The sequence below is a fragment of the Dicentrarchus labrax genome, unplaced genomic scaffold (genome assembly GCF_905237075.1).
Source record: "Dicentrarchus labrax unplaced genomic scaffold, dlabrax2021, whole genome shotgun sequence".
Taxonomy (NCBI): domain Eukaryota; kingdom Metazoa; phylum Chordata; class Actinopteri; family Moronidae; genus Dicentrarchus; species Dicentrarchus labrax.
Genome location: NW_026136706.1, coordinates 7,021,142 through 7,047,581, shown reverse-complemented (window position 1 = coordinate 7,047,581; position 26,440 = coordinate 7,021,142). Strand labels below are relative to the sequence as shown.

The following is a 26,440-nucleotide window of genomic DNA, read 5'->3' as shown; positions in this document are numbered from 1 at the left end:
TATAAAACACAGAAGAGTAAAGAGGGAAACATAGAACCTTAAGGACAAATGCCTGGGAAGACATGTGGGTCTTAAGTTGAGCCTGAAAAGTGTCTACAGAGGTGGAACACTTAATTAAAAACGGTAAATAGTTTTTTGGTTTTCTTTTAGGGGTTTTGGGGCAGCTACTATGAATGCACAAGTGAATGCAATTCACCCCTGACCCTACATCAAGGGACAGCCAGGAAGAGCCGGTCTGTGGATCCGAGAGATCTGGGGTTGGAACCCTAATCCTAACCCAGAACATATGAATTTGCAAATTTTTAATTTAATTTCTAAAGTTTTCCTGCTGGACACAAGATGTCTCTTACTTATTGTAGTCCATTCTCGGTGTATGTGCACTGGTGGCTTCAAGTTTCTACATCACTCTTGTATAAGTTGCATAGTAGACTAGTGTTGACTTACAAATGATTTTTTGACGTCACATACATGCTTGTAGGCACCGCCCCTTTAAATTTGATTTTCAATAAGCACAGAGAAACTTTCCACTTTAAGCAGAATGAACGTGAAAACGTCCTAGTGTTACACTCTGCACATAGATCATTCTGCACATTGAAGGAAAAAGAAAAAAAAATGAAGTGGAGGGGAATTTTAAACACAGTCCTACAGTTGACTGGTAGCCAGTGCAGGGACACCAGTGATGTGATGTCTCTGCTCCTGGTACCAGTTATAGTCTAGCAGTCGTTTTCTGCACCAGCAAGACAAGGATGACTGGCTAATTCTCAAATAAAGAGCATTGCAGTGATCCAGCCAAGAGGAAATGAAGGCATTTGTGACAATCTAAATTCATTAAAGAGAGTAACGGTTTGAGTTTGACGATATCTCTTAGCTGGAAAAGGCAACCTTTCACAAGTGTTAATTTGCTTGTCACATTTTAAAGCTGGATTGAAGAGTTCTGGTATGGTCAAGAAGGGTAGGCACCAGGGATCGTAGGTGATTTGCTCTACCCCCGAAGGAGTTGGAGGGACAAAATAAGACCACCACATCTCCACCACCTTGGTATAACCAAATAAGTGTCACATGTTTACGCTCAATTTGTAAAAATGTGCAATTGAACAAACTAAAATATTCCTGTGGTGGTTTGCACTGCCATTAACAACACATGACAATGTTAATGGGGTGCCATTATTACCATCATCTCAGATGTGTCCTTGTGCACCTGTAGGTCCCATCCCCCTCTCTATGCACGTCTGAGAAAAAAAAAAAAATTCTTTCTTCCTTCCTTTCTTCCAGAAGACCTCTGGGTTGCAGGTGTGTGTCCATATGTGACCTGTTGCTGTTTGCAGCAGCATATAAAACCTGCGTGTCATGAATCCCATTAGCTGAGACAAATGATGTAATGATCTGGTGAAAAGCAACAAAAGGTTTATTTGTTTACAGGCAACTGAAGCGTTGCTTCCTTAACATCATGAGGTCAAGTGTCTTCATAGTCGTGACAGGCCGTAACAGCAACCTCTTTGTTTCCTCTATTTAAGGGCTTTTCCATGCGCATGGCTTCTAATTTCCTTGGTTCAAAGAGGGTGAGTGTTCTCAACCTGATGTTAGACTTGACCTCTTTAACTTGCGCAGATGCTGTACACATTCTAGGGCTTTCATGGCCGAAAGCGTGTCAATTACTAGCCGCATCCTGCACCGCGTGACAGCAGTAGCTTATGTCCAAAACTATATGAATAATATTGAGGTCTCTTTGGATTGCCTGCAGGCAGAGACCCAGGAATAGCGTCAGTGCCATTTCAAAGCGGAGCAATTATCCCAGGCCAGGCTGGACGAATCGATTCCTGTAGACTTTTTAAATGCTCCTAGCCAATTATAAAGGCAGTGCATCCTCCCCTATACTGCCCATCCGTGGTGTAGGCATCACCAACTGATAGGACCAGGCCTGGAGCACTCTCTGGTCTTTCTCTGCATTCTTCCCTTATTTCCTTTTTTTTTATCTCTCTCATCCTGTCTTCCTCTCTTTTGCCTACTCCACCAGTAAGATATTCCAATTATTAAAGAGGAACACCCCACCCACACCTCCCCCCCACTTCCTCTTCGCATCATACTCCACGTGATCATAACCAAGGTGGAACCAGCTGCTGGTGAGAGAGAGAGAGAGAGAGAGAGAGAGAGAGGGGGAGAGAGGGTGCAGGGAGAGAGGGAGAGCCAAACGCCAACTCGCTGCGACCGTGAACGCATCGCACATACAAAGTAAACGGGAGGACCGCTCCGCTCGTGTTGGTGGAGCTGCTCGTTTCACCCGTGGATACTATTACACAACTGCCGTCGTCTCCAAAACCCTGTCCCTGGGATACTCTAGCAACATCCTCTCAGTTTTATTACCTCCCTTTATATCACCCCCCCTTTTTTTTTCTTTCCCATCTTTCCCTCCCCACCCTCTCCTCATCCTTGAGCATCCTCCCCCTCTCTCGCAAGTCTTCTTGCCTTGCCTGGCTAACTTTTCCACCCGACTCCATCCCACAGAACCGACTCCATCGCTCACCAACCCTCGGCCGTCCCCCCCTCCCCGAGTCCTCCTCTTATTGCAGCAGCCTCCCCTGGATCGGGCGGAACCCATTTGGTCAATCTACACGGGGGTACTGCTACATGGGGCGCACGGTGTCGCTCGGAAAATGGTCTGCTGTCGGTCTCTAGGCGCCCCGCTGAACCTGCCGGGATTGGAGTTGTCGGTGCGCGTCTGCCTCTCTTTCCCACCTTGCCTGTGCTGTCGGGACCAGTGAGATATGGGTCTCCCAGTGGCGGCGCAGGCACCGCTCGAGGAGCCCCGACGGCTGCGCCAGTGGAGCGGGACGGCGGGAGGCTGGCTCAGGATCACCCTCGTCTCGTTTCTCGCCACTTTACCTGTGGAGCAGCTGCGCGCCTTCCCTTCCTCCCTCAGCGACTGCCAGACGCCGACCGGCTGGAACTGCTCCGGTGAGAGTCATACCATGAAGGCAGAGTTGCAGCCTCGCTCCAGCCTCTGTTTGTGCTTTATCTAGAGATGTTCACCCATTGTCCAAGTTGAGCATGTAGTAGGGCTGGTAAACAACAGGGACTGAGCAGGCATTAGAGGACCGGATCAAAGTTTAGAAGAGCTCTCACTCTTTTATTATTGTGGCTTCATGCGTGTATCCAGCAACCGTGCCTGGCGGTTTTTGGTGTCGGTATCGTGGAGCATATAGTAGGCTGCAGATACGGAGCACTGCAAAGCCCCGTGGTGAGAGGATGCAGAGTTTTTTTTTTTTTTTGGGGGGGGGTTGCTTGATGTGCATTTAGCCTTGTTGAGTTTTGGCTCGGCGCATGACAGCGAGGCATTCACCGCCGATCATGTCAGAATAAGCACTTGGCAGGCGAGAGGTCGATGATTTCGATCCGAGGCAAAGTGAACACAGCAGCATTGTTTTAATAACGCGAAATAAGGCTGTGGCAGAGAGAAACGACTGTCACCACAATAACCTGATGTGCGCCACGACAGTAATTCCAACAGTGGGAGGTTTACGCGCATTAAGTCGAAATAGGCGACTTCATGTGGTCGCTGTGTAACTTGAACGCAACGGTTCTGGTCAACTCCGGAGTATTTCCACCTACAGTTTCAGCTTTAATTCCCATAAATTCTAATAAAAAAAAAAAAATAATAAAGAATCGCACCAGAAATTATAAATCTAGTTTTACAGGCTCATTGGATATCCCGGTCGTTTAATCAAGTGTTACTTTACATACAAATGTAGTCGTTTCTTTTATAGGCCACCGAGCTGTAAACTTGTTTTCTCCCCTCGGTGCCCAGAGCGATAAAAGGAAGCGGACCGGGCTGCAGAGCACAGAGCCTCGCCTCCCTTTGTAAATCAGCCGACTGTGCCGCCATATATTTCCCCTGTCGCCTGTCCAAGTCTGAACCCTTAAAATAGCTCCAAGCCGATTCCACACACTCATGGGCAGTAGCAGTATTGATATTATAGCTCATAACAGCCGCGCATCAATATGGAGTCATGACTGCCGTTTGCAGCTTGAAACAGAGGAGCAGTGTATATAGGCTGCACAGGGATGACATGTTAATAAAAAGAAAGAGAGAGAGGGGACAACATTTCTTTCATATATCACAAACATCACAGAGAGGCTCTGTGTGGTGACAGGTAGCTGGCAGGAGATTAAATAACAACTCTCTGATAAATAAATAGCCACAAACAAATTCCCTCTCAGAAGATAGGGACCTCATTTGGATATCAAAGTTTTTAAAATGAATTTGATTATGTTAATGGGCTAATTAAAAAGCTTAGTTAAAACAACAACAAGACCAAATGCATAATCTCGTATTATTAAGATTTATAACATTTGGAAGATAATTAATACATTCTTTAAAGATGAAGCTTTAAAGGGATTTCATTGACTTTTCCAAGACACAGTTTTAGTGTCCACAACAAATGCCAATAGTAGTAGTGATGAATCAGCTTGTGTGTTTTATTGTTACTTCGCAGTGATTGACTCTGGTGTTCAAGCATAGGTTTATTCTCCATCAAGTAAACCGGATTGTTTTGTGCTGCTGTTGATGGTGGTGATGATTTGCTCGTAATGACAGATAATGGTACACATCCTGTCCAAATACACACTTGCCTACCTCCCCACTTCCTGACACACTCTCATATGCATTTCGACAAAGGCTTTTATCCAGCACGCCTTGAGGAGGCTTAAGTGCATATACTGAGAGCAATGCATACACTTGTACACACACATACACACTCAACACACACACACACACACACACACACACACCCAGCATCAATTAGAATTAATAAAACAGAACAAGTGACACGTGGTCCATCGTGAAAAAAGATAAAACCTCTTTCAATAATAATAAAAAAAACAGGGCAGTAATTGCACAGGGCTTAATTATCCACTCCTTCCTGCATATCATACACTTTAACAACAACACTAATGTGTGAGAGTTTTCAGTCTAGGGAGAATAAGGCAGGCTGAAAAACAGTTTGGTGATGAGTTCAGTAATGGAAATGGGAACGGGGTACCAGTTTCAGCAGTGGCGTCTTTGAACAAGCACTGAATGAGATTCTGTTTCATGGAATAAAATAGACGGGGGGGAACTTGGTTTGACAAAGATTGTCATTCTGTTTGGTTTGCATCTGTGGCTTGGCTGTGAACAACTGCCATTGAAGGCTTCAGTGAGGCAGAAAAGGGGATCCCAAAATGATCTTGACACTAAGTTAATCTTTGTTCGGTTGCGAGTGCAGAGATAGACTTGTTCTCGGGATGCCTTTGGTGAACCCAGTGTGTCATGTAATGTGTAAAGCTGCACTAGATTAGGCAGGATTTGTAAAAACACTCAATATATGAGTCATATATCAGTGAAACTGCAGTAGTGAAGAGATTGTGTTCCCACTTCTCGACATGCTATATGTTTTGAAAATTAGCCAAATATCTGAGTGTTATATCTATCTATCTGAGTACTGACTAAAGGGATGCTAATGATGGCTAGAACAAAGTGTAGAAAAAAAATTCACACTATGATATTGAATCGGAAAGTGGTTTTAGCCTCTCTATGTTTACTGGATCTGTCCCTAAATGCGATGGTTTATTAGAGTTTTATTGCTGAAAGCAGCTGTTTGCTGCTGCTGGAAACGATGGCGATGAGAGCGGTGAGACTGAACCAAAGCGGTAAAGCTGTGAGCCTTAAAACCAAAACAATGGGCTGAAAGACGCTAACACAGCTAACACTCTGTACAGCGAAAGGGATCATCACTACGAGTGAAACCTTTTTTTTAAACATAAAAAATATTGATTAGTGCAGCTTTAAGATTTTTTTTAAACCAAGTAGCTAAATCTCGATTCGGTGACTGAGGTCTTGTGACGATGTTAATTTACCTACACAGAAAAGCTGATCCTCCATTAATTAAGTTTCTGTAAATGAATATGGAAAGCCAACTCTTTTCAAACTAATTGGACACATTTTTATATTCATCCAGCACAGTTGACTGTGTATTCAACATTTTGTGTAATTATCACAGTCAAACTAGCGGTGGCATTTTGCCTGTAATTTTTGGCTTGTATCACTTTAGATAAATGAGCGAAGTCTGTGTTATCTTTAATAGGTGCACTTGCAGACTTTGGCCAAATATCAGCTCATGTCTTTTTGCCATTTTATTCATCCATATCCAGTAACGAGATTAAGCTGAGAATGTTAATATTCATCTCTTGCTGAATGCCTTTTATTTTTTATCAGAATTAAAAGTAGTTGAGATTACTGATTGCTGTGGTGCTATATGAATGTCTACCCACAGTTTATTTACCCCATGATAAACCTTACATCTCCTGTGGGAGTATTTCTGTGCAGGGGCCTCAATCCCTTCTTCTCCGAATCCCCCTGCTATTGTTAACTCTGAAAGGCTGTGTGATGGTTTGATAGTTGAAGTGACAGGGATGAGTGCAGAATATGCAAAGCCCCCTGTAAATCCCATCAAGTGGAGTGAATTACCAGTAGTCTGGAGAGAATTGGCCATCTGCTTCCAAGATTTGTCAAGACGGAGGTCAAAAGTACTTCCCTTGCATGCCGGTCCACACCTCTGACAGAAAACAGTGAATTATTATGAGAGAAGGCAGTGATAGGGAGGACTAAAAAAATGGGTTTAGAAGTTACTAATTGGCAACTGGTTGCGAGTGAGGGAGTTTTTAAAAGTTGTTTAACTGAAATTAACAGTATTTTCCACACAGGAAAATAAAGCAAAGACTTGCTGTAATTAAAGTACACTATCATGGCTTACTGGGACATGATAATGATGAGAGTGGTTTTAGTGCTTGGAGTTATTGTGCCTTTTAATAACCCAACATAATGAGGCCTATATCTCTCACAAACATGTGATAACCTGTTGTAAAGTTATAGAAAAAAAGACCAAGAGGGAGAGGTCAAGAAAGGATGTCTCACCACTGTGGTTGTTCAACCTTCATTATTAATTTAGTCTACTTAATTATTGATCAGAACAATGCTTAAAACAGGGAGGAAGGACTCCTCATTCTTCTTAGTGTTGCGAAATTCCAGGTAGGTAGGAGGAGATGCATTTGGCTGACAAGCTCTCTCTTTTAGACAAGTAAGTGCTTCGCTTGCCATCTTAATCGTTAGCATACAAACATTACCTTTTCAATATTTGATGTTTGCCAGCTTGTTTTCGTTAATTATTCAGCTCACTGTAATCTCCTCCTGGAACGGCGGGGCAGGAGCAGGAAGTGTAAGTTTTCCAGGCCCCTGACACACAGTACCTGTATCAACCAGCACTCATTAACATTTTGTGGAAGACGGCATGAAAGAGGGATATCGCCTCCTAAACTGCATGCTCACAGTTTTAAAAGAAGTAAATTAGCAGAAATCATCTGACATAGAGAAGAACAGAGAGATACATAAAAAACACAACAGTAAGTAGCACCACACCTCGTGGTGAAAATATGAAGACGCACAGAACAATGACAGCTCAAATAATCATGAATATCGTGTTCATTGTTATTAGAATTATTTACCATTAGATGTTTACCGTTAAGATGCTATCAACCTTCCAACAATAACTTTTTGTAATGTTCAGTTTTGTTGTTGCAGTTGTAGTCTAGCCAGTGGCAGTGTGTCAGGTCAGTTGTCAGCCGATGTTTCATCATTATCATGGAAAGAAATCATGTTTGTTCAGGCTGTGCAAATTCCAGCCTGTCAGGACATCGAGTCTACATTTTTCCTAGCAGGAAAACTTTCATGCCCAGTGCTACATGTAAAACATCTCATTTATCTCTCTCTCTCTCTCTCTCTCTCTCTCTCTCTCTCTCTCTCTCTCTCTCTCTCTCCCTCTCTCTCTCTCTCTCCCTCTCTTTCTGAGTTGGCCTCTTTCTCTCGCTTTTTCTCTTTCAACCTTTAACTACAGATTATTTTCTACATTATTCAATTAAATGTTTGGTCTATGAAGGGTTAAAAAGGTCCATCTCCATCAAGTCCATCAAGGTGATGTCTTAAGATGTAAAGACATTCATTTAAACATGACATCAAAAAGAGAACAGCAGGAAATCTCCATATTTGAGAGGCTGAAAACTGCATTTTTGCATGAAAAATTACTCAAAACTGTTGGCATTTATGGAATCATTGATTGGTCAGCAGCAGCTCTTCTTTCCACTTTCCACTCTTTCCAGCACACACTTTAAAAGGAGTCATGACTTTCTGCAAGCTTAGGAACAGTAAGTAGTAGTACTTTAGTTTTGGCAATGTCTGGTATACTTCAGAACATTGTGAAGTAAAATGTCACAGCGTTAGGTTGCCTATTAAGAGCATTACTGTCAGCTAACAGCAGTCACTCACAGGGACTCCTTCCCAGTTCTCCACTGACTCTCCTCACACCACAACTTAGTTTCTCTCTGCCACCCGTTATTTCTTTTGATTCTTGTCTACTCCTAGTGCCCTGGACACCTAATGCTTATAAGACGGTGGTCTGTCAGTATGAACAGACAACCTCAACCTCATCAGTGTGAAAACCAGCGTTAGGGTTGAACTTGACCTAGCTTGGCCACTTTCCCTTATTTGACATCCCAACCAGCGTATCTGTTCTGAGGTGGAGAACTACTTTACAAATATGTCACTGTGTGTTAAGTGTGGATGGATGTTTTAAAATGCAGTTACTGCTTTGCCACACGTTATTGGACTAGGGGTATCAACCGACAAGTTGCTCTTTAAGCACCTGATTTTAAATCAGGGTTGAGTGTTTAACTGTGCTGCAGTATTTTACATTGTATTTAATGTTTGAAAAAAGATTCCTTGACTTATAATAAGCCTATCCTACTGATATTCAGTACTTCCAAAACCAGCTTCTATCAAAAAGACAAACTGACAGTTATGGTTGATTTATGTTTGCAGATGAGTATTTCTGCACATTGGAAATGCTCATCTTGAAAGATAATTTTTTTATAGGGATGTTGTGTAGACATGATTTAAAATTTTGGAGATTGAAGCCAAAGTGTTTAAAGGAAAGAGGAAAGTGTTTTGCAGCTTTTACTGTCATTATTCAGGGTTTTTTTTCTTTTACTACACAGGCACTCTATTTCTTTCTGTTTTTTTAGACAGGCACTCTGGGTTTTAGCTCAGAAATGGATCCCAGGTGTTGGAGATAGAACAATAACATTAAATGTTTTACTTTGTTAAATGGTGTGGATGTGAATGTTAGAGCCAGAAAACTCCATGGGTGTGCAGAGCTGTCAGGGTTAGTATCTTTACCTGCTCACCAAGGAAAAGGATTTGTGTTTGTGTGGATGAGCCTAAAAGCTGAAGTAGTAAGTGTGGAAAATTGAAAAAGGAGAACTGAACAAAGAAGATTTAAGCTACAATTAAAACTTTTAAGTTAAAAATTCTGTTTCTCCCTGACAGCTCTTATTGGAGCCTGTGACTTATGCTCACGTTTTAATGGCTTAGAGAAATGACTTAGTGACAACAAATCTTGCAAGTAGTGATGCTGATGTTTTACAAATGTATGCACACAGGTTGCAGAATTCAACACAGCTGCTGCTTGAGAGTATCTAAAAAGCAACCGGCAAATTTGTTTCATGGGTAAAACATTCATCACTAGGATGATGAAAACTAAATTGCACGTCAGGGTGATTGTGTGTCATTTATTTCTGCGAAAGAAACAACATTTTTAGGAATATTGCATTCCCAAAGCCCTTAACTGACAAGCATGAGAAATTACCTCTCAGGTTGTACCAGTACTGTAAATCTCTAGTTGTACTTGCTTTAAGGCAATCATTGTCATAAAACTAATTGAGATTTGTACCGAAGTTTCTTTGAAGTCCAAACACTGCTGGCCCTGAGGTGATCATCTGGATCATTTATTCTATTATGTTTTATACTTGTTTGCTTCAGAGGCTTGACATCCATAACAAAAGCTGATACGTCACTTGCGTCATTGCAAACAGTTCACAGAAACAACCTCTTTTGTGGTTCCAGTATAGACCAAGTGTCTTTTTTAAATTGTATCTATTCATCTTGATTGCATCTTGATTGCACAAGATGATAAGGATGACTGGCAATGGATTCCTCTAAATTATAGTTTACAAGTCATACATGTATTCTTCTTGCTTACTGGCTCCTGAAGATGTCCAAGCTCCACATCTGTTTCTTGGTAAAGAAGACACTTTAATGGCATGAGGAGGAGCCACACTCTCTCCTATTTTCCTTTCATTTAAGAACAGTTGCTTCTTTTCTTTGGTTTTCCATAGCCTGCTGTCCAGAGGACCTTGAATAAAAAGCTCAAATATCAAATATCAAATTAGTAGCTTGGAGCAATTTCACACAAAAAGAAAACATTTCCCATCTTACAAAGAGTCTACCAGCTGGCGTTGAAAAGGATCTGATATTTTCCAATCATTTGTATACACCTAGCCAGTAGTGTGATTGTGATCATAACAATGCCTCTCTCCAGTGAATATTTTCAACATGTCAGTTGCCTGCATGGGTGCCAATTTTTTGTGGCTTTCCAGATTGCTTCGTATGGCCCTCTTGGGGCTAAGGGCTTTGTTCCATCCATGCACTCCAAGTGTCGAGACCTCTCATGTCACTGCTCTTGGCTCGATGATTGCATATTTGCACAGAGAGCTTGCACTTTATGGTCATTCAGGACCCTGGCAAATAGCAGGTTCGTTTTAGCATTGGGCTTCTCTTCCATTGGGTATTATTTCCTGATAGGTTGTCTCATGCCAAGGAGGGCTTTTTGAAGTGGAAAGGGGCATTGGTTATTAAAGCTAGGTTACAGAAGGTGCTGAGTCTGAGGGTCTATTATAATAAGACATCTATGAATAGGAAATAGCATTGTAAAATATCTGGCTTGTAGAGTTCAAAGCTGAGGACATTAGGAATAACTCTTTTGTGTGTGTGTGTGTGTGTGTGTGTGTGTGTGTGTGTGTGTGTGTGCGCCTGTTAAAGTTTCTGCTGGGTCAGAAGATAACCTTTTTATGGGGATCGTGTTGAGTTTTATTTTACTCTTTTTTTAGAACAGCACTTGTGAGGTTTTGTGTAAATAGCAACTGGATCACCAATGGAGATTAATAATCAGTTCATTGAAAAATTGCTCTTTTCAAACGAACTGGAAGTAATGATCACGCTAACAGTAAAACTGATAATTTCTTTCTTTTTGATTGTGTTTTTGTTAATGCACACTGGAGGATGGCTTTTTGTATTTGAATGCAACTGTCTGAATCATGTTAAAACCTCAAGTCTGACTGAAACATACCATAGAGTTATGTCCTGGGGTAGTGGGTAGTGATCAATCAAGGAAAAGTATTTATCATTTTACAAAACAAGGCTGTATAATGAAATCAAATTTTGCAGTTCCTTCATGCTACACATATATGTACATATCTGCAGGACATAATTCTGCAGTGCATCTTTTGAATTTTCGTCTGGTTGAATGTAAACATCAGTAACCAGATAGTGATGATATATTCACATAAAAAGAACGTCCATCTACTTTTGCTGTGTTCATAGATGTAAACTCAGAGTCTACCTCCTCTTGTCCTGCGCTCTGTTGGCTCGGAATGAGCAGGTCTCTGTAAAGATGTGGGCACAACAGTCTCTGATTTCCCATTGTTTGGCCAGCCGGAGTTGCATTTCGTCCAGACCGGACATTAGCCAGGAGCAGCCTGAAGTCCAAGCTGAGCCAGTGTGGCTCCCATCCGGATCTCTTCCCTGTCCTCCCTGGGTCACAGCACCCTCCGTCGTGGGATGGTCCCATCCGGTCAATCTGGCTGGGTGGATCATCTCAAGGTCTGCTGCTCTTTAATCTAAACCCCATGCTTTATTTTGTGATGACTGTAGGCTATTTCTGTCATAGGTAATACGTGTTTCAACAATAAAGCCGAAAACAGATTAAAACAACCAGCTAGCCTACCAGCCACAGCTTCTGAATGCTCAGCCGTGGCCATATTGTAAGGAGACATGCTGCTGAAGTGTGCTGGAGCCTGACAGTGGCATCGTACCTGCTCCAGGAGAGCTGTTAGCAAGCTGAATATGACATTTTTGCTCCCGGTTGAAGTTGGCATGTCAAAAGAGAATATCTGAATGAGATCAATTAAGCCCTCATTTAGGAGATTTTTGTTCACAACAGAATTGCCTGTAAGTAAGATTAATTAAAATAACTTTAATTTAATTATGTTACTTTTAAGAGATTGTATGTACTTCACCATCTGGAAGAGCTGATGCATTTTTATTAAGCTGACAAAGAACACATTAAACTATGTCAGGTTGAACTGTTCACTGCATATTCACTTGATTGGAGATTCACATAGTCAAAATACCTTGCATGCATAGCTGCCTAGTTAAAACAATGTTTCATAAGACCACAAAGCATGAACTGAGACAAATAAAGGAACAAACACCACATTGTTCATCTTTGAACATCAAAGATGACTATATTTGATGTTCATCCTCTGCTTCAAATTCCAATTTTACCATGCCTTCTGGACTACCGGCTCTTCTTGAATTACAGTACTTGTCTTATTTAATGCTTCATTAAACAGTTTATAAATGCTTAAAACCACCAAGCCCAAAAGCTGCTGCGATCTTAGGTTTCAGTTAATTACCCTAACCAGTTGGCACAATAACAACTGTTATATAAGGTGTTACATCTATATCCAGTCACCATATCAGTCTCCACATGGTCTCTCTGTTCTTTTGCTGCATTGGCGCTGTTGGGATTTATTTGCAAGCGTGGTCGGAAGACAGCTTTGTAGTTTCTTCAGAAAGTGAGATTCAAAGAAGTATTTGCTTGTTTGTTTTGGAATAAAATAACTAGTGACTTAATACTTCGGAACAAACCCATGTGCATTCATTGACAGTTCTCTAAACTAGATTATGTCAGTACTGTCAAGTACTTTTTTCTACGGTTAATCCATCTGTTTCTTTGCCCTGCATGTGCACTTGAGCTAAAGGTGAAGACTAGAGCTTGATGTTGTGTTATTATCAAAGATGATGACAAACCATACTGGACATCGAACATAAACATGAATGGTAAACAAAAACACACAATATGGCTTAAGAAAAATGATTGACTACGAACAGCTGCAGCAATGGAAGCCGCTTGTCATTCATGACTGTACAGCAATTTTGTTTTGCATATCTGAAGATTTATGCAGATTCTGACTGTTCTGACTGTGATCTGTGATAAACTATGATAATATAAGCATTGGTATATCAGTCAGGCTCCAGTATCTCTTAAAGCTGATGTAGCAGATTTTATAGATGGATAATAAGGCACAATTTCTACACTAAGCTCCCCAAATATGTAGATATATATATATATATATATATATAGACAAATAGAGAGAATCAGAAAATGGATCACAAAACAAGGTGTAAGCAGATCATTTTGTGTTATCATCAGACAATCAGGAATTCAATGTTTAACAATTTAAGGGTTTGTGTCCTAAATAGCCTCTGCAGAAAATGATACTACTGGAATTGTTTTACTGTGCATGAATTAGGATGATTGTGGCCTGTGCAAATATCTTCAGTATCATAATGAGTTTAACGTTTTCACCGGTTATTTGAATTTATACCTACAGCAAACTTGGAATAAAACATCACATTTGCTTGTTATACCTTGAAATGAATGATATTGTACTGAAGGGTAAACAAGCCCCACTAGGATACATCAAAATGCTTTCTCTTTAAATTATAAAATTTCCAGCTCCACGTCAGGTGGAATTCCGTTGACTTTAGACTTAAATGTACTTTTAAATTCATAAGCTTACATGCAGATGGGGTTGCTTCTTGTAAGCAATCAGTTCAGGTAGACAAATAGCCCCAAGCTCAGTCAACAGTCCCATGCCCATGTGACTTTTTGATTTGATTCAGGATGCATTGTTGGAGTCATTTGAGATCCCTAACAGAGCCTGAATCGGATCATATCCCAGGTTTACGTCTGTAGGACAACGCCCCGGGAGCCAGCCTCGTTGTACACAAACAAAGGAAAAACATAGAGGCTACAAGAAACATGGGCGAAACCAGATGCTTCCAAACAGGGCACAAAATGATGTGAGTCCTATGCCATGGCCTCTACGGTCACCAGATGTCACCTCTATTGAACACATATGGGAGATTTTGGGCTGAGGCATTAGACAGCACTCTCCACCACTCTCCACCACCATCATCAAAACACCAAATGAAGAAAAACCTTTTGTTCATCCCTCCAGTAGAGTCTAGAGAGCAGGGTTTTATAAATGCATTTCATCATTTTGGCAGCTAAGGACAAGAACGTGTACTAGCATTGTCTTTATAAAGTGCACAGTATGTGATCAGAGAGTGCACTGTGCTGTGGGAGCCATGACTAATGGTAGACGCTCATTATGAATGACCCTGAATGGGGCTCAGGTCAGAGTTGCTTGAGGGCTGAACAGAGAAACACTTAGTCACTGATGTCTCTTGTTGGCTTTGGTCCTCCAGGTTTTGATGACCGGGACACAGACCTGTTCTTATGCGACACCAACACATGCAAGTTCGATGGGGAGTGTCTAAGAATTGGGAACATGGTGACATGCATTTGCGACTTCAAGGTAAGAGATGTTCCTGTTACAGTTTTATTGCTTGTTTTTTTGGGGGGGTTTTGAGGTGTATTTGGTGGTAATTGACTGTTTGCTGAACCCGTCTCCTAATGGTAATTGTCCAATCATAGCTTAGCAACCATTTATAGCTATGGCAGGCCCGTCAAGCTAGTGGTGTGAATGGAGCTGTATTGACAATAACAATTCTCTGCATTTAAAGAGTTTGAAAAGTGGTATCTTTTTAAAAGCCACTCTAAAACCAAAAACACAAGGGCAAAAGTGTAAGGAATGGAGTTTTTATCTGCTCTAACATAAGATGCAATTGTTGCCGTGGCTTACTACCATACTAGTCGTAACCAAGCGTTACCTCCAAGGCCATTTAATTAACCAACTACATTAGTTTGTGGGATTACAACCAATTTATGGAGTTAGCTTATGTAGATAGCTGTAGCGGATACAATGCAACGTCTGCTTTTTTCTGATGCTTTTGTCTGAAAACTTGTACTTGTGAGATTTGAGTGGCAAATCTGACACAATTATCATTGTTAAGAGTTATAATCAGCTGGATCGAAGTCCAATGTCTTGATTGGACAATATTAGCCCCAGGGGAAGATTGTTGGACTGCCTAAGCCCAGTTTATAGCTCCCTGTGAGACCCCATGTCACTATCCTGGACCACTGTACGCTTTCTGCATTCATAAACAAGATTGCCACTGATGAGGCCAAAGACTGAAAGGCCCTCGTTAATAGCATAAATCTAGGAAATTATGCTGTTCTTGATAATGACTCATACTTAACTTTACGAGCAGACCTATAATAAAAAAGGAGCAAACCAGCCAGCTGAGTATTGATTTTGGTATAACGTTTGCAAGCTTTGCCTACTAATATGCTATGCAGAGCCCCAGATAAATGAAGCCACTGAGATCTGAAGACGTAGCATGTGTTCTCATCCGTCGCTTTTATCAGCGCGTCATCAGCGCAGCCAGGCACTAGGCAGGCTGACACTCGATTGGTCACCAGCTTTTATCTCAATTTCGTACTTCCCTTGGAGCAAACGTTAACAGAGGCCTGCAGATAAATGACATTACAGCTCCATTCCTCTTCAGGAGATCTCACACTGATACTGCTGTCGCTGTGCACTGAGGCGCTCTCTCAGAAAAGAGCAGGTCATACCACAATTTCTGGCTTAATACATTGGGTCTGAGGTCAATTCTGCTATGCATCTTCTGTTTGTTTGTGTGGAAGGTTTCTGATGTCACTGTCTTCATTTCATCAGTCAACGTAAACATGACCTTCCTGGCCTAGCAATTGCTGCCATGCCCTGAAATAATCAGTCATTCCCAATCAGTGTCAAATAAATAGGTCCAAGATTTTTCTCTTTCTGGCAATTCATTCAGGACTGTCAGAGGAGACATGAAAGTTGTATAAATTCTCATCTTGGATGGATTTTCTTTGTTCTAAGAGAATCTATGGATGGGTGGGCACACACTCTCACACAAAAAACCCCAAGGAAGAGACATGCAAGGGGCTCTGTGAAGAGGAAGGGAGTTTGGTGTGGTGGAATCAATGGACACTATTCATTGCCAAGATGCATTAGATTCGCCTCACACTGACTCTTGAAAGAGCCAAGGCTTTCCCTCGCTAACCGGAGTCAAACTGCTATAAAGCAACATGCTCTCTTGTACCTGAAAATGAGTTGTTTTTTGTCAGCTAACACCACCCTGACTAATCACATAACATTTCTTTGTAATTCATTTTGCAATAGCTGCTGGGAAAAGCTATTGTTGCCAGTTTGGTTTTGTTAATGTCAGGTCACAGAGCTGATTCCCAAAACGGTCGTCCATTCTAAAAATATGTGCGCTCATGGCGCTGTGAAATACTTCAACTAAAACTGTCCACCAAAGGGTAAACCGCACATTTCATTGGTTTCTGTAATGGCGCTTAGTAATATACTCTTGGAGTTTGGAAGTCACTGAAATTGTTTCTCATGACACACAAACAATTTCCTGCTGTCCTTTGTGCAGTTTTTGATGCCTATTTGACCTATTTGTACGTAGAGTTCTAGACGAATGCGGTTTAAATACAGGAATCAGAGGAAAGTTTTCCTCTGTTTGACATTCTATTCTGGATTTTTTTCACATTTTTTAAAAATTTGAACTAAACAAATATAATAATAAGACAACAGAAAGAAAAAAAACACATTTTCCAAGTTCATAGCAGAATTTTTAACGCAAACCATGTGTGCAAGCATGTAAAAATTGTCCTGATATATATAATAACTCATAACATATGTGTATAAGTGTAAGTAATATAGTGTGAGATAGTGTTTTGCTAATGGTTATTGAAAGAAAAAAATGAATTATAGACTTAAAGCATCCACCATCCTAAAGGAAAATTAAACAACAAACAAACAAAACTTCTTTGTGTCACTGATGAAGACATAGCGTTACTGGAATTCGGCTGATGACTATATATGTATGCAGGTCTGGAATAGGACTTTGCATTAAAACAGTAACATCTGTAATGAGTTTTCTGTCTCCAACATTAACCATTATAAACCTAGTATTTATTCAAATTTTGAACTTTTAAATAATAATGCTAAACTGTGACAATGGCCCCTAAAATTATTATTATTACTGTTTAATGTTATAAGTTTAACTGGCCAGTAACAGTCGAAAAACTAAAACGCAATGCATGAATTTGGAGGGAAAATAACTGGCAAAAGACAAAACCCAAGCATCTAATGAAATGTGTGTGAGCACATCTTTTGAGGGAAGGCAGTTGGACAACTCTGTGTGTAGCTTTGGGATGGATGCAGCAGGTTTGTTTACAGCTTAGATGTTACACTGCAGCAGATTGCGAGTGGAATATTTGTAAAAGCATCCAAGGTTTATGGAGACTCCCACAGCGGATTTTTGCGAATGAATGGGAGACAGGTGTTAACACAGCAGATGTAAGTAATGTGATGGGTCATTTATGTCAGGATTACTTACAGCTCAATGCTGCTGACCACAGGCCTGAGTCAAAAAGCACTTCCCGTCTTCCAGATTGGACAGATTTAGTATATGTTTCAGTGAGTAAGTAGAAGAAAGTTCAGCCTTCAGTGCAAATTATTTTTCTGTGGTTCTGTGGCACCAGTAATCTGATGAACCAACAGATATAGTATGCCTGAATAACGTCTGAATGAGGTATGGTTCACTGTCAGGACATAGACATGTGGCACCAGAGACACAGCCTGTAGTCTGATGGGATATCTTTAGGTTTAACCCCAGAATGGTGCTATCTTGTCTGGAATAAACAAGACAAATACACCCAATTGGATGTAGTGATTATGTTTCTGCTATTTTAGGGCTCTCACTGGCTCATGGTGATGCTGCTTGATTACCTACCCCTTTTTCTGGCTACAGGCCTCCAGGGAGGATGCTTACTGTGGAGTGGTAGAGGGCATCCAGCTTGTAGAGCCCAACTGATATGGGATTTTTCAGAAAATGCTAATTTTAGAGGGAAAAAATTAACAGATTACCAATATGGGGGCAATATTTTTGAGCTGGAATGAAAATTACACCTTTTCTATGTGGACTGTGCACTGATTTTGCAGCAGAATGACTATGCAAAGGTACTCAGGCTGCTTCCTTAAACAAATAACTTTACTGGAGCATATTTAAGTTAGATATTGTTTGAAAAACTGCTGCTACTTTTTTGCGCACTTGTTCCACATAAAAACCTGCTACAATGAAGTGTGGAGATAGATCTGGCTATGCATGACTAGTCAGCAGTCAACATGGGTACATAGGAGGATTTGCTTGGGACAGGTCAGTTCATAACACTATATTGAATGATGATAATGATTGTCATTTGGATCAAATGATATAAGAATGTTGGTTATTACATTTAATCTAATTTAAAAGTATTGTAATTGTGTAGACGACAGAATTGTCTTTGTGGTTGTTGTGATATGGAGTCAGACACATTAATTCAAGTGCACAGGAATGAAAGAGTCATGTTTGACTAGAAAAGTCAATGTGTGCAGCGTCATTATGTATGTAGTCCTTCAAAAGGCTATTGCAAATAATTCACAGTTGCTCAGGTAAAGTCCATTATTCCCCAATAAAAATGCAGTGTAATGGAAAAAATAACAATTGTTCTACCTGCAGGCTTCGAGATTGAGGTTTCACCCACATTCAAAATGTTTTACACAAAATATCTACCACATTGGAAAAGTGCAGGAAAGTGTTTAAATGGTGGTTCAATTTAAATGAAAAAGCTATAAAATCAACATAACTCAGAGAATTTTATGTCTCTTCCTTCTGGCTATTTTGAAAACACAACTGCTCTAAAGCTTTCACTTAATACTGCTTCAAATAGTGTGTTAAAACATCACAGTATTGTCTATCTGTGTAAATAAATGGAGATTGCAGCACTAAAATTGATTGTAAGTTGAACTCCCCAATAATGCATAGATGCAACACAGATGGAACAGTGGCAGTCTTAAAGCTCGTATTGGGCACATTAAACAGAGACGTGAAATTAAAACGTCCTTTAGTTGGGCCCAAATCAGCATTGATTATTAATTCAAATACACAAAACAACCAATGTATATGTTTTCCTGACAAGTGACTTCCTGTTGGCATGCAAATAATGTATGCTGTCTCTCAGCAGCAAAGACAGAAGTGGTGTAACATTGTTCTGCTGCAAAAGATTTTAGGGACGGGGTTTGGGTGGGTGGTCTGACTTTGTCATGACTCATGACAGACTACTGTTCATGTTCTGTCTCCTACAGAACGCTGTTTAAAAAAAAAAATCTTTTTACCATGACCATGATTGACTTTAATTAAGTAGTTTCTTAATTATAACCATAGAGGCTGAAGATCAGTAAACAGTCCTGTGTTGTCATTGAGTTTGGAAGACGTCTTGTATGATGTTCTTGTAGAGATTTTATACTGATTCCTATACCTGAACTTTGCGTTTTGGCTGATACCAAGTACTAATCCAATACATGTGTGTTAAAATGGATGTTTAGAACATAGAATAGATGTATATTAATATTTTTTTAACAAGCATATACTAGTCTGCATGATTTCTATAGTTTCTGTGTTGCCTGGCTCAGTTAAACCCTTTGTCAAAATCAGCGTCAGAGTAGGGGCGTGACGTGACTTTGATATCCTTGATTCCAAAACAGGACCCTGCTACTTCCTGTTTTGGGGCTAATACATCATGTGGTATTGGATAGGTGCACGGGAAACCGCATTTCAGGCAGTATTGGAGGAATTTCAGATACTGGTATTGGTATTGGAACAGCTCTACCTCAAGGGCACCTCAGTGGTGGGGGATTTAACTGACAACTTTCACATGTTCAGTAATGAACTCATACATGTTGGGCTGCACACAGACACCCACACCAGAACCTCATAGTTGTGGGCAGATGAGTAAATTCACTTCCCGCTGACCCTTGCAGCTATGCATATTGGGAAAGCCTCATTTCAGCTTATGTGACATTAGTTCACGTTAGTGGCTTATAGTCATTCCTCTACATGCTGACAGTATCCTCTGACATCCTAATACACATTCAACATCATCATAATGTACATTCAGTCAGCACGGCATATTTATTGACTTTATATAAAAGAACTTAGCATAATGTTGGCAGCACATTTGGTCTTCAATATGCTCCCTGCTGGTTGTTTGATGTGGCTACTATTCGTTGTAATGCCTGACCTCAAATTGCTCTCTCGCTTTTCACTGCCGGAAGCCGTCTAATGTTTGGGTTGTGATGGCTGGACTGCTGAAGCTCGCAGCACTTCAAAGAGGGTGAGAGCTAATGTGGGTTCATATGATGATGATAGGAGGGTGTGGAAGGGCAGAGTGTCCTTCATATAGCACTAAACAAGAACCTGTGAAAATGCTTTAGTACACACCTTTCAAAAACACACACAGGCCACAAATGCTAGTGTGCTCCTCCAACTGCTGGAACAGCTGACCCACCCTCTCCCACTCCTCCCCACCCTCCTCTCTCTTTTCTTTCACAACACACAAATGTCTTCACATCCACACAAATAGGCTTATATGATAAAATGTAAAATAATCAAATACCTACAATTACACAGATACACACAAATTCACACAGGCCCAGGTGGTACTGACACCAGCTTCTGAAGCAGACCCCATTCCATATATTTGCATTCATTTATAATCCTTTTATCCAGGGCCATGTGAACGGACTGGGACTGAGATTTTGAATAACGGTGAATATATTTCCTCATGCAGGGTAGCTGTAACAGCAGGGGCCCCCGACAAACACGATGATGAGCATTCAACTGTGACTAAGGTGACAGAACGTAAAATGCCAACCTGATCTCAGGGTTACTTATCAGACTTTTTATAAAACTGAATGCACCTTGGTTTTTTCACACTGTACATAATCCATTAGAGCAACTGATAGTGAGTGGTAATGACTTTGTTGAGGGTCCTTCAGTTTATTTTGAAATCTCAGCTAAAGACTAAATGTGATTGGATATGCTCTATTTTATGAAAATAAATCATTTTTGCTTACAGTAAAATGTTTTCCTTTGATTTGTTCATGGCTTCATTTACCCATTTCCAAGGTAGTTTGATCCTTGTGATATTGCTTTATGGTAAAGTAAAATAATTAGCTGAAGCTTTGAAGGTGTTGCTAAAAACCAGTAAAGCAATTATTGTTGGGGGGCATTTGTACATATTTTTGTAGTCCACATACATACATTCAGCTTAAAATGTTTCATGCATGCCATCTCTCCGTGCTGAGGGGTCTTCTCACGCTGTGCTACACATCTTGTTGTGGCGTTGGCTGGTGAATAAAGTCAATTCAATCCACCGTTGTTCTAGCTAAGCAAATTAATGTATTCCTCTTTTACAATAAGATAAGCACTGGATTGTTTCATCAGTATTTTGCATAGCCTAATCCTCTTTACAACAATGCTTTCAACCCTGCATCTCCTACCGTCTCCACACTGCCTGTTGTTTCTTCCATCCTCTCATCTGTGTTTTTCTAATCACTGCTCTCGTGCATGCGGTCCGCTTGCAAGTTTTTCTGTACATGTGGGAGAGCCATGAGCCCTTAAAGTGTTAAAGGTTCAGTTTATTCAAATGACAAAAAATACATATTTAATCATTTACCCCGAGTAGCTTCAAAATACTTGAAACTACTTTATACAGGAAAAAAAACGATTCTGTATGAAGTTCTTTGAATGATTAGTTTCACTAAAGGTTACTGAGTAAAGTGTAATTTTTTTGTGCTTTGAGGAAGACAGGTGAAATTCCATTCTCCTCTCTCCTATTGGAGTTGTTGGCAGGTTGTTGGGTTGGCAGGACCAAACACCAGTTGTGACGAAGTATGTTTGCTTTCTCGTAATTTCGGTCAATCAGTTGTTCGGGTTCTTGCATTTCTCCTGTCCCTTTGGTTGTTAGAGGTGTCTGTGGTGGGGCACAACCACCTCTTGTCTTTGCATGATAAATATACCAATTAAAATCAGCAAGACGCGTTAGCACAGGAGGCAAGTTTCCAAGTCACATATTTGTGGTCTGAAAATGTGAGAGCATGCAGCTCAAACAATGCAAGTGAAGATGAAGGAAGTGAGTGTTTGACACATTCTGGTCTGTTTCATGCAGTAAGTTGATGACTTAATTATGTTTGTGTTACATGTGCTATTAAGTACTATTTACCATACTGTTAATTTTTGTTTCTGACAGGGACACATTATTTTTTTGAAGCTTTGAACAGCATGTATAAGCTGTATGAATGTGTACCAAGCTTTAGGGTATGGTTGCCCTGAGGTGCAAAAACACAAGAACATTGAACTGAATTCCTCCAATGTTTGCACAGCAATCAAAACAAAAATCAAAACGACTATTTATCCTTTAGAAACCTAATTTGTGGGCATGAGTGCATACACAACACATAACCAGGCGACGAACAAAGCGTAAACAGCATACATACAAGTGCAATTTGACATTTCTGCAATGTTGGTTTTAAAATGTGCTGCTACAACCAGTGTTGGGGAAGATGCTGACTGCTCCTCCACCCTCTTAACCGGCCACTAGGGGTTGCAAGTGATCAACAACTGCTTCGGATTGGAATCTTTCATCTACGTGGTGGTCACGTTAGTGTTGGCGGATTCTTTTGTTGGTATTTTACCTATGAAATTGGCATCGCCGATGTTTTGGAATTGTCCGAAGTCACAGTGCCCGTAGCAGCTTTGTCCTTGTAGCACTGTCTGGTTTGCACTAGAGAGAAAAAAAGTACTTTAGCTTGCCAACACAGTAAAAAAAAATAAAAAGTCAAAGTCAAGAGGCTACCCTAATGATTAGATTTTTTCTGTGATGTGTTTTCTGGTTGATTTGTTAATGTGTTTTGCATCTCCGGGCTGCCATATTATTGCACTGTATGTCATCACATTAGGTTGACAACTTTTTTTAATTAGAATTATATTAAAACACAAAGATATTGCAAAGTCTACTCAAGGAAGGCTGCTCCTTTAAACTTCAGACCTAGCACCAAAAAAAATGTATATAATATAAATGTATCAACAACAATATAAATTTTTACCATATTTGGGCTTGGAGTTGCCTGTTACACTGAGACTACTTAGTCAAGGCGGAGACGGGAGACACAGGACTTGGGGAGGACTTGGGGAGGAATTGTGTCGGGCGTCTCTCCTGAAAAACGGAGCATCTGTGTCAGCTCCTCTGTGGCTCTGGCTGGCCTGTCAGACACTATTACAGAGCAGCCTGTCTCCTGTGACTCGGCTGGGGAGACTCCGCAGGGACTGGTGGGCTAGGCCCTAATCAAGAGAAGACTGCCAAGCAGTTAAAGAGCAGAAGCACAAGCCAGCCACCTCCCAGTCTCCCTCTATCTCTCTCCATCTTCTCGTTGTCACAGTAACTCCTGTCTCTTCCATTACTCTCTGTCTGTCTCTTTTTCTCCCCCGCTTGCTCAAATAGCTTACCCTCCCTTGTTCCTGTCCTCTGCTACTCTCTTTGTCTTTCCTTCCATTGTAAGGACTTGACCAAATGTTCGTAAACAGGGCAAAGCATCTTGGGAGGAGAGTTTGTCACTTATCCAGACATTGCTTGACACCCCTCTGTCCAGGAGGTCTGTGGAATACAACACAGTGTCAGGCACAGAACAAATTTGTCACTCTGACGGCACTCCTCAGGGATCTATTGTTGGTTTGTTGGGCATTTTTTCCATTCACTTTCTCTGACATCAACTGCTTCTAAATGTCTGGGGTATGGTGGTATGGTTTTACTTGTTTTTTCTAAAGCAAAATAAAACTTTGTCAGGCCTGTGGAACACAACATTTGTCTTTTTTCAGTTGGTAATAACCGCAGTATAAATCAAGATCAGTTTCTTAAACACACCAACAATGTCCCCCCTTTTCTTTCACAGAGAGCCATCATTAGGGTTTTGGTTATCCCTGTTTCCCACATGCAAGAAGGCCAGCCCCCCCATTATGAGGACAAGTACCTGATTCCAACATAGTGACACAGGATAAATCAGGTTGATCTAAGTGGGGAGAGGTGTGAAGCCTACACAAAATTATAGCCCACTAAGGTTCATTGTTGATTTTACGGCTTTGGTTGGACAATGAAGTTATCTAGTTACATTGTCATGTTGCAACGTTGCTCTCTTGCGTTTAACTGTGGGCAAACGTTAGGCTAACATTACTTTTATATGTTGGGTAATGTGGCGGAAGGCCTGAGAGATTAGCATAAGAACACATCAAGTATTTTGAAAGCAGACATCTGGGCATATTGCAGATTTCATGAAGCACAAACGTGACAAGACACACACTGCGTGTAAAATCAGCCTCCAAAAATGAAATTCTTTGGTAATGCAGTGGATTTGAGGAACTCTGTTTGCCATTTTCACCCTGCGCTAACAACTGCAACCGTAAAGAATACAGTGAGCCAGGCTAATCAGCCAAGAATTGAAGAGGTGCTCTCAAATTTGCCATCCAACTCTGAGGTAAAAGGGAAGAGAACTACTCAATCTGTGTCACTTTTCAAAAACGGCGATACCTGCACTCTACAGCAAAACCAAAGCCCAGGTAATCGAGTCAGTGAGTAAAGCTGGTCAAGTAGCCATTACATGTGATTCCTGGATTCCGTATCTAACTGCGTGTATTAATTAATGAAAAAATAGCCTTGTATAATACAGAAAATTGATGATGTGATACATTGAGGTGGATCAAATCTTTGACAGATGAATTGTAATAAATCGAATCGTGAAGCCAGTGAAGATTCACACCTCTATTACATGGTCTTAACACATTTTACAGTTTTGGTTTGGTGACCCTTCCACACAGGATAAGATAATTTTACATTTAAACATTTTCGTTACTAGCCACTTGACTACACTAAATGTACATCTTTCCGAACGGGGGGCAGTAATGTGCTTTGTTTCAAGATTCTTCCTGAATCAAGAGAAATTGCGCATGGGGACAAGTCGAATTATTCACAAGAACATTTCTTGAAGGCTGAGTGGGATTAAATGGTTTAGGGAAGCAGATTCAAAGCAATTTGTTTGATCAATGTGCAGCCATAATGGATTAATCATTAAAGCTTATAAAATGCAAAATACATTAAACATATTTCCTTTATCAAAACGTTCCTAAGCAATGGACACACTGTAGGCTGTTTTTTTGCAAAAGAACCAATTAATTTAACATTTCAAACAATAGTTTTTCATCAACACAGGTACATTATCTGAATCATTTCTTAAAAGAAATAAGGCTGTCGCTCAAAATTGCTCCTGCTATCCATTTTCATTATTCAACAAATGGCCAAAGAAATGTGAATAAAGCAAACATAATAATTCTGCGAACTTGAAAGCTTTAAGATAGAAGTTAGAATTAACTAAGTATGCATGGCACCTAAAATAAAGTCTAACCCATTTCTGTAGATTGGTTTAGTCCCTCCTCCTGTCCACTGAGCTGTTCTCTTGCGACAAAAGACTGAATGCTCACTGGTTTTAACAGTATGTAAGAATATGAGCATAACTGTCTGGACAGGACTACATCAAATGTAGTTCACTGTAGTCCTTGATTCTTAGTCTTCAGTTGTAAGAGATAATACTGCATGAGAAGAATACAGTAAAAGAACAATGTGTATTGATTTGCTGCTGAATGTAATGTTGCAAATGGTTGATATAATGTTGATGTTGAATGACCAGTAGAGATATATAGAAATAGAGACATTGAAACTGAAGCTTAACTTTATTTGGTATGTCTAGAGCAATACAAGTAGAAGAAATGCTGTAATTCTGCAGGTTAGCAGTAATGTGATGTGACAACAGACCTGGATCTCAAATTGGGTTTCCATCCACCTCTTTTTATGTGCATTTTCAATTTGTGCATATAAAGCTGACTGGAGAATTAGTGCCAGTAACTGTTTAACTTAATGCTCCCAACTCCAAATATTCACATAACAGAATGGATGGGAACATGCATTCATTCTCATTTTCTTTTCCCAATTTTCTGTAAATTCAGTTAGAATGTGCTACATCTGGATGGAAACCTGGCTACAATAAGCAAGACCCGTGACAGTACCCTCATATGAACATCTCAAACAGAATGCATTGCACTGAAAGCATTTATTAAAAAGACACACTCTCCCTCCTTTCCAAGCTCCCTTACTTACTCCACCCCAGCACCGGGTCATGTCACAAAGGCTGCAACAGACGTCGATCAAATGACGACAGGGCCAGCTGATGGAAAGAAAGAGGGCGCATCAGAGACGCAGAGGAATCTTGGAACGAGAGCGTCTGTCTCTTGTCATGAGCCACAGGTGCTCTCTGCCACCACCATAAGCACTGAGGGGTCTCTGTCAGA

General features: G+C 40.6%; 1 protein-coding gene across 1 annotated transcript in view; it reads left to right on the top strand.

Moving 5' to 3' along the window:
* Nucleotides 1–2,133: 2,133 nt before the first annotated feature.
* tmeff2a (transmembrane protein with EGF-like and two follistatin-like domains 2a) overlaps nt 2,134–26,440 on the top strand; it is a 101,263-nt gene continuing 76,956 nt past the window's right edge. Inside the window, exons 1-2 of the mRNA XM_051405006.1 lie at nt 2,134–2,952; nt 14,477–14,586. Coding sequence (XP_051260966.1) covers nt 2,763–2,952; nt 14,477–14,586 — 300 coding nt within the window. The 5' untranslated portion in view covers nt 2,134–2,762. The remainder of the gene's footprint in view (nt 2,953–14,476; nt 14,587–26,440) is intronic.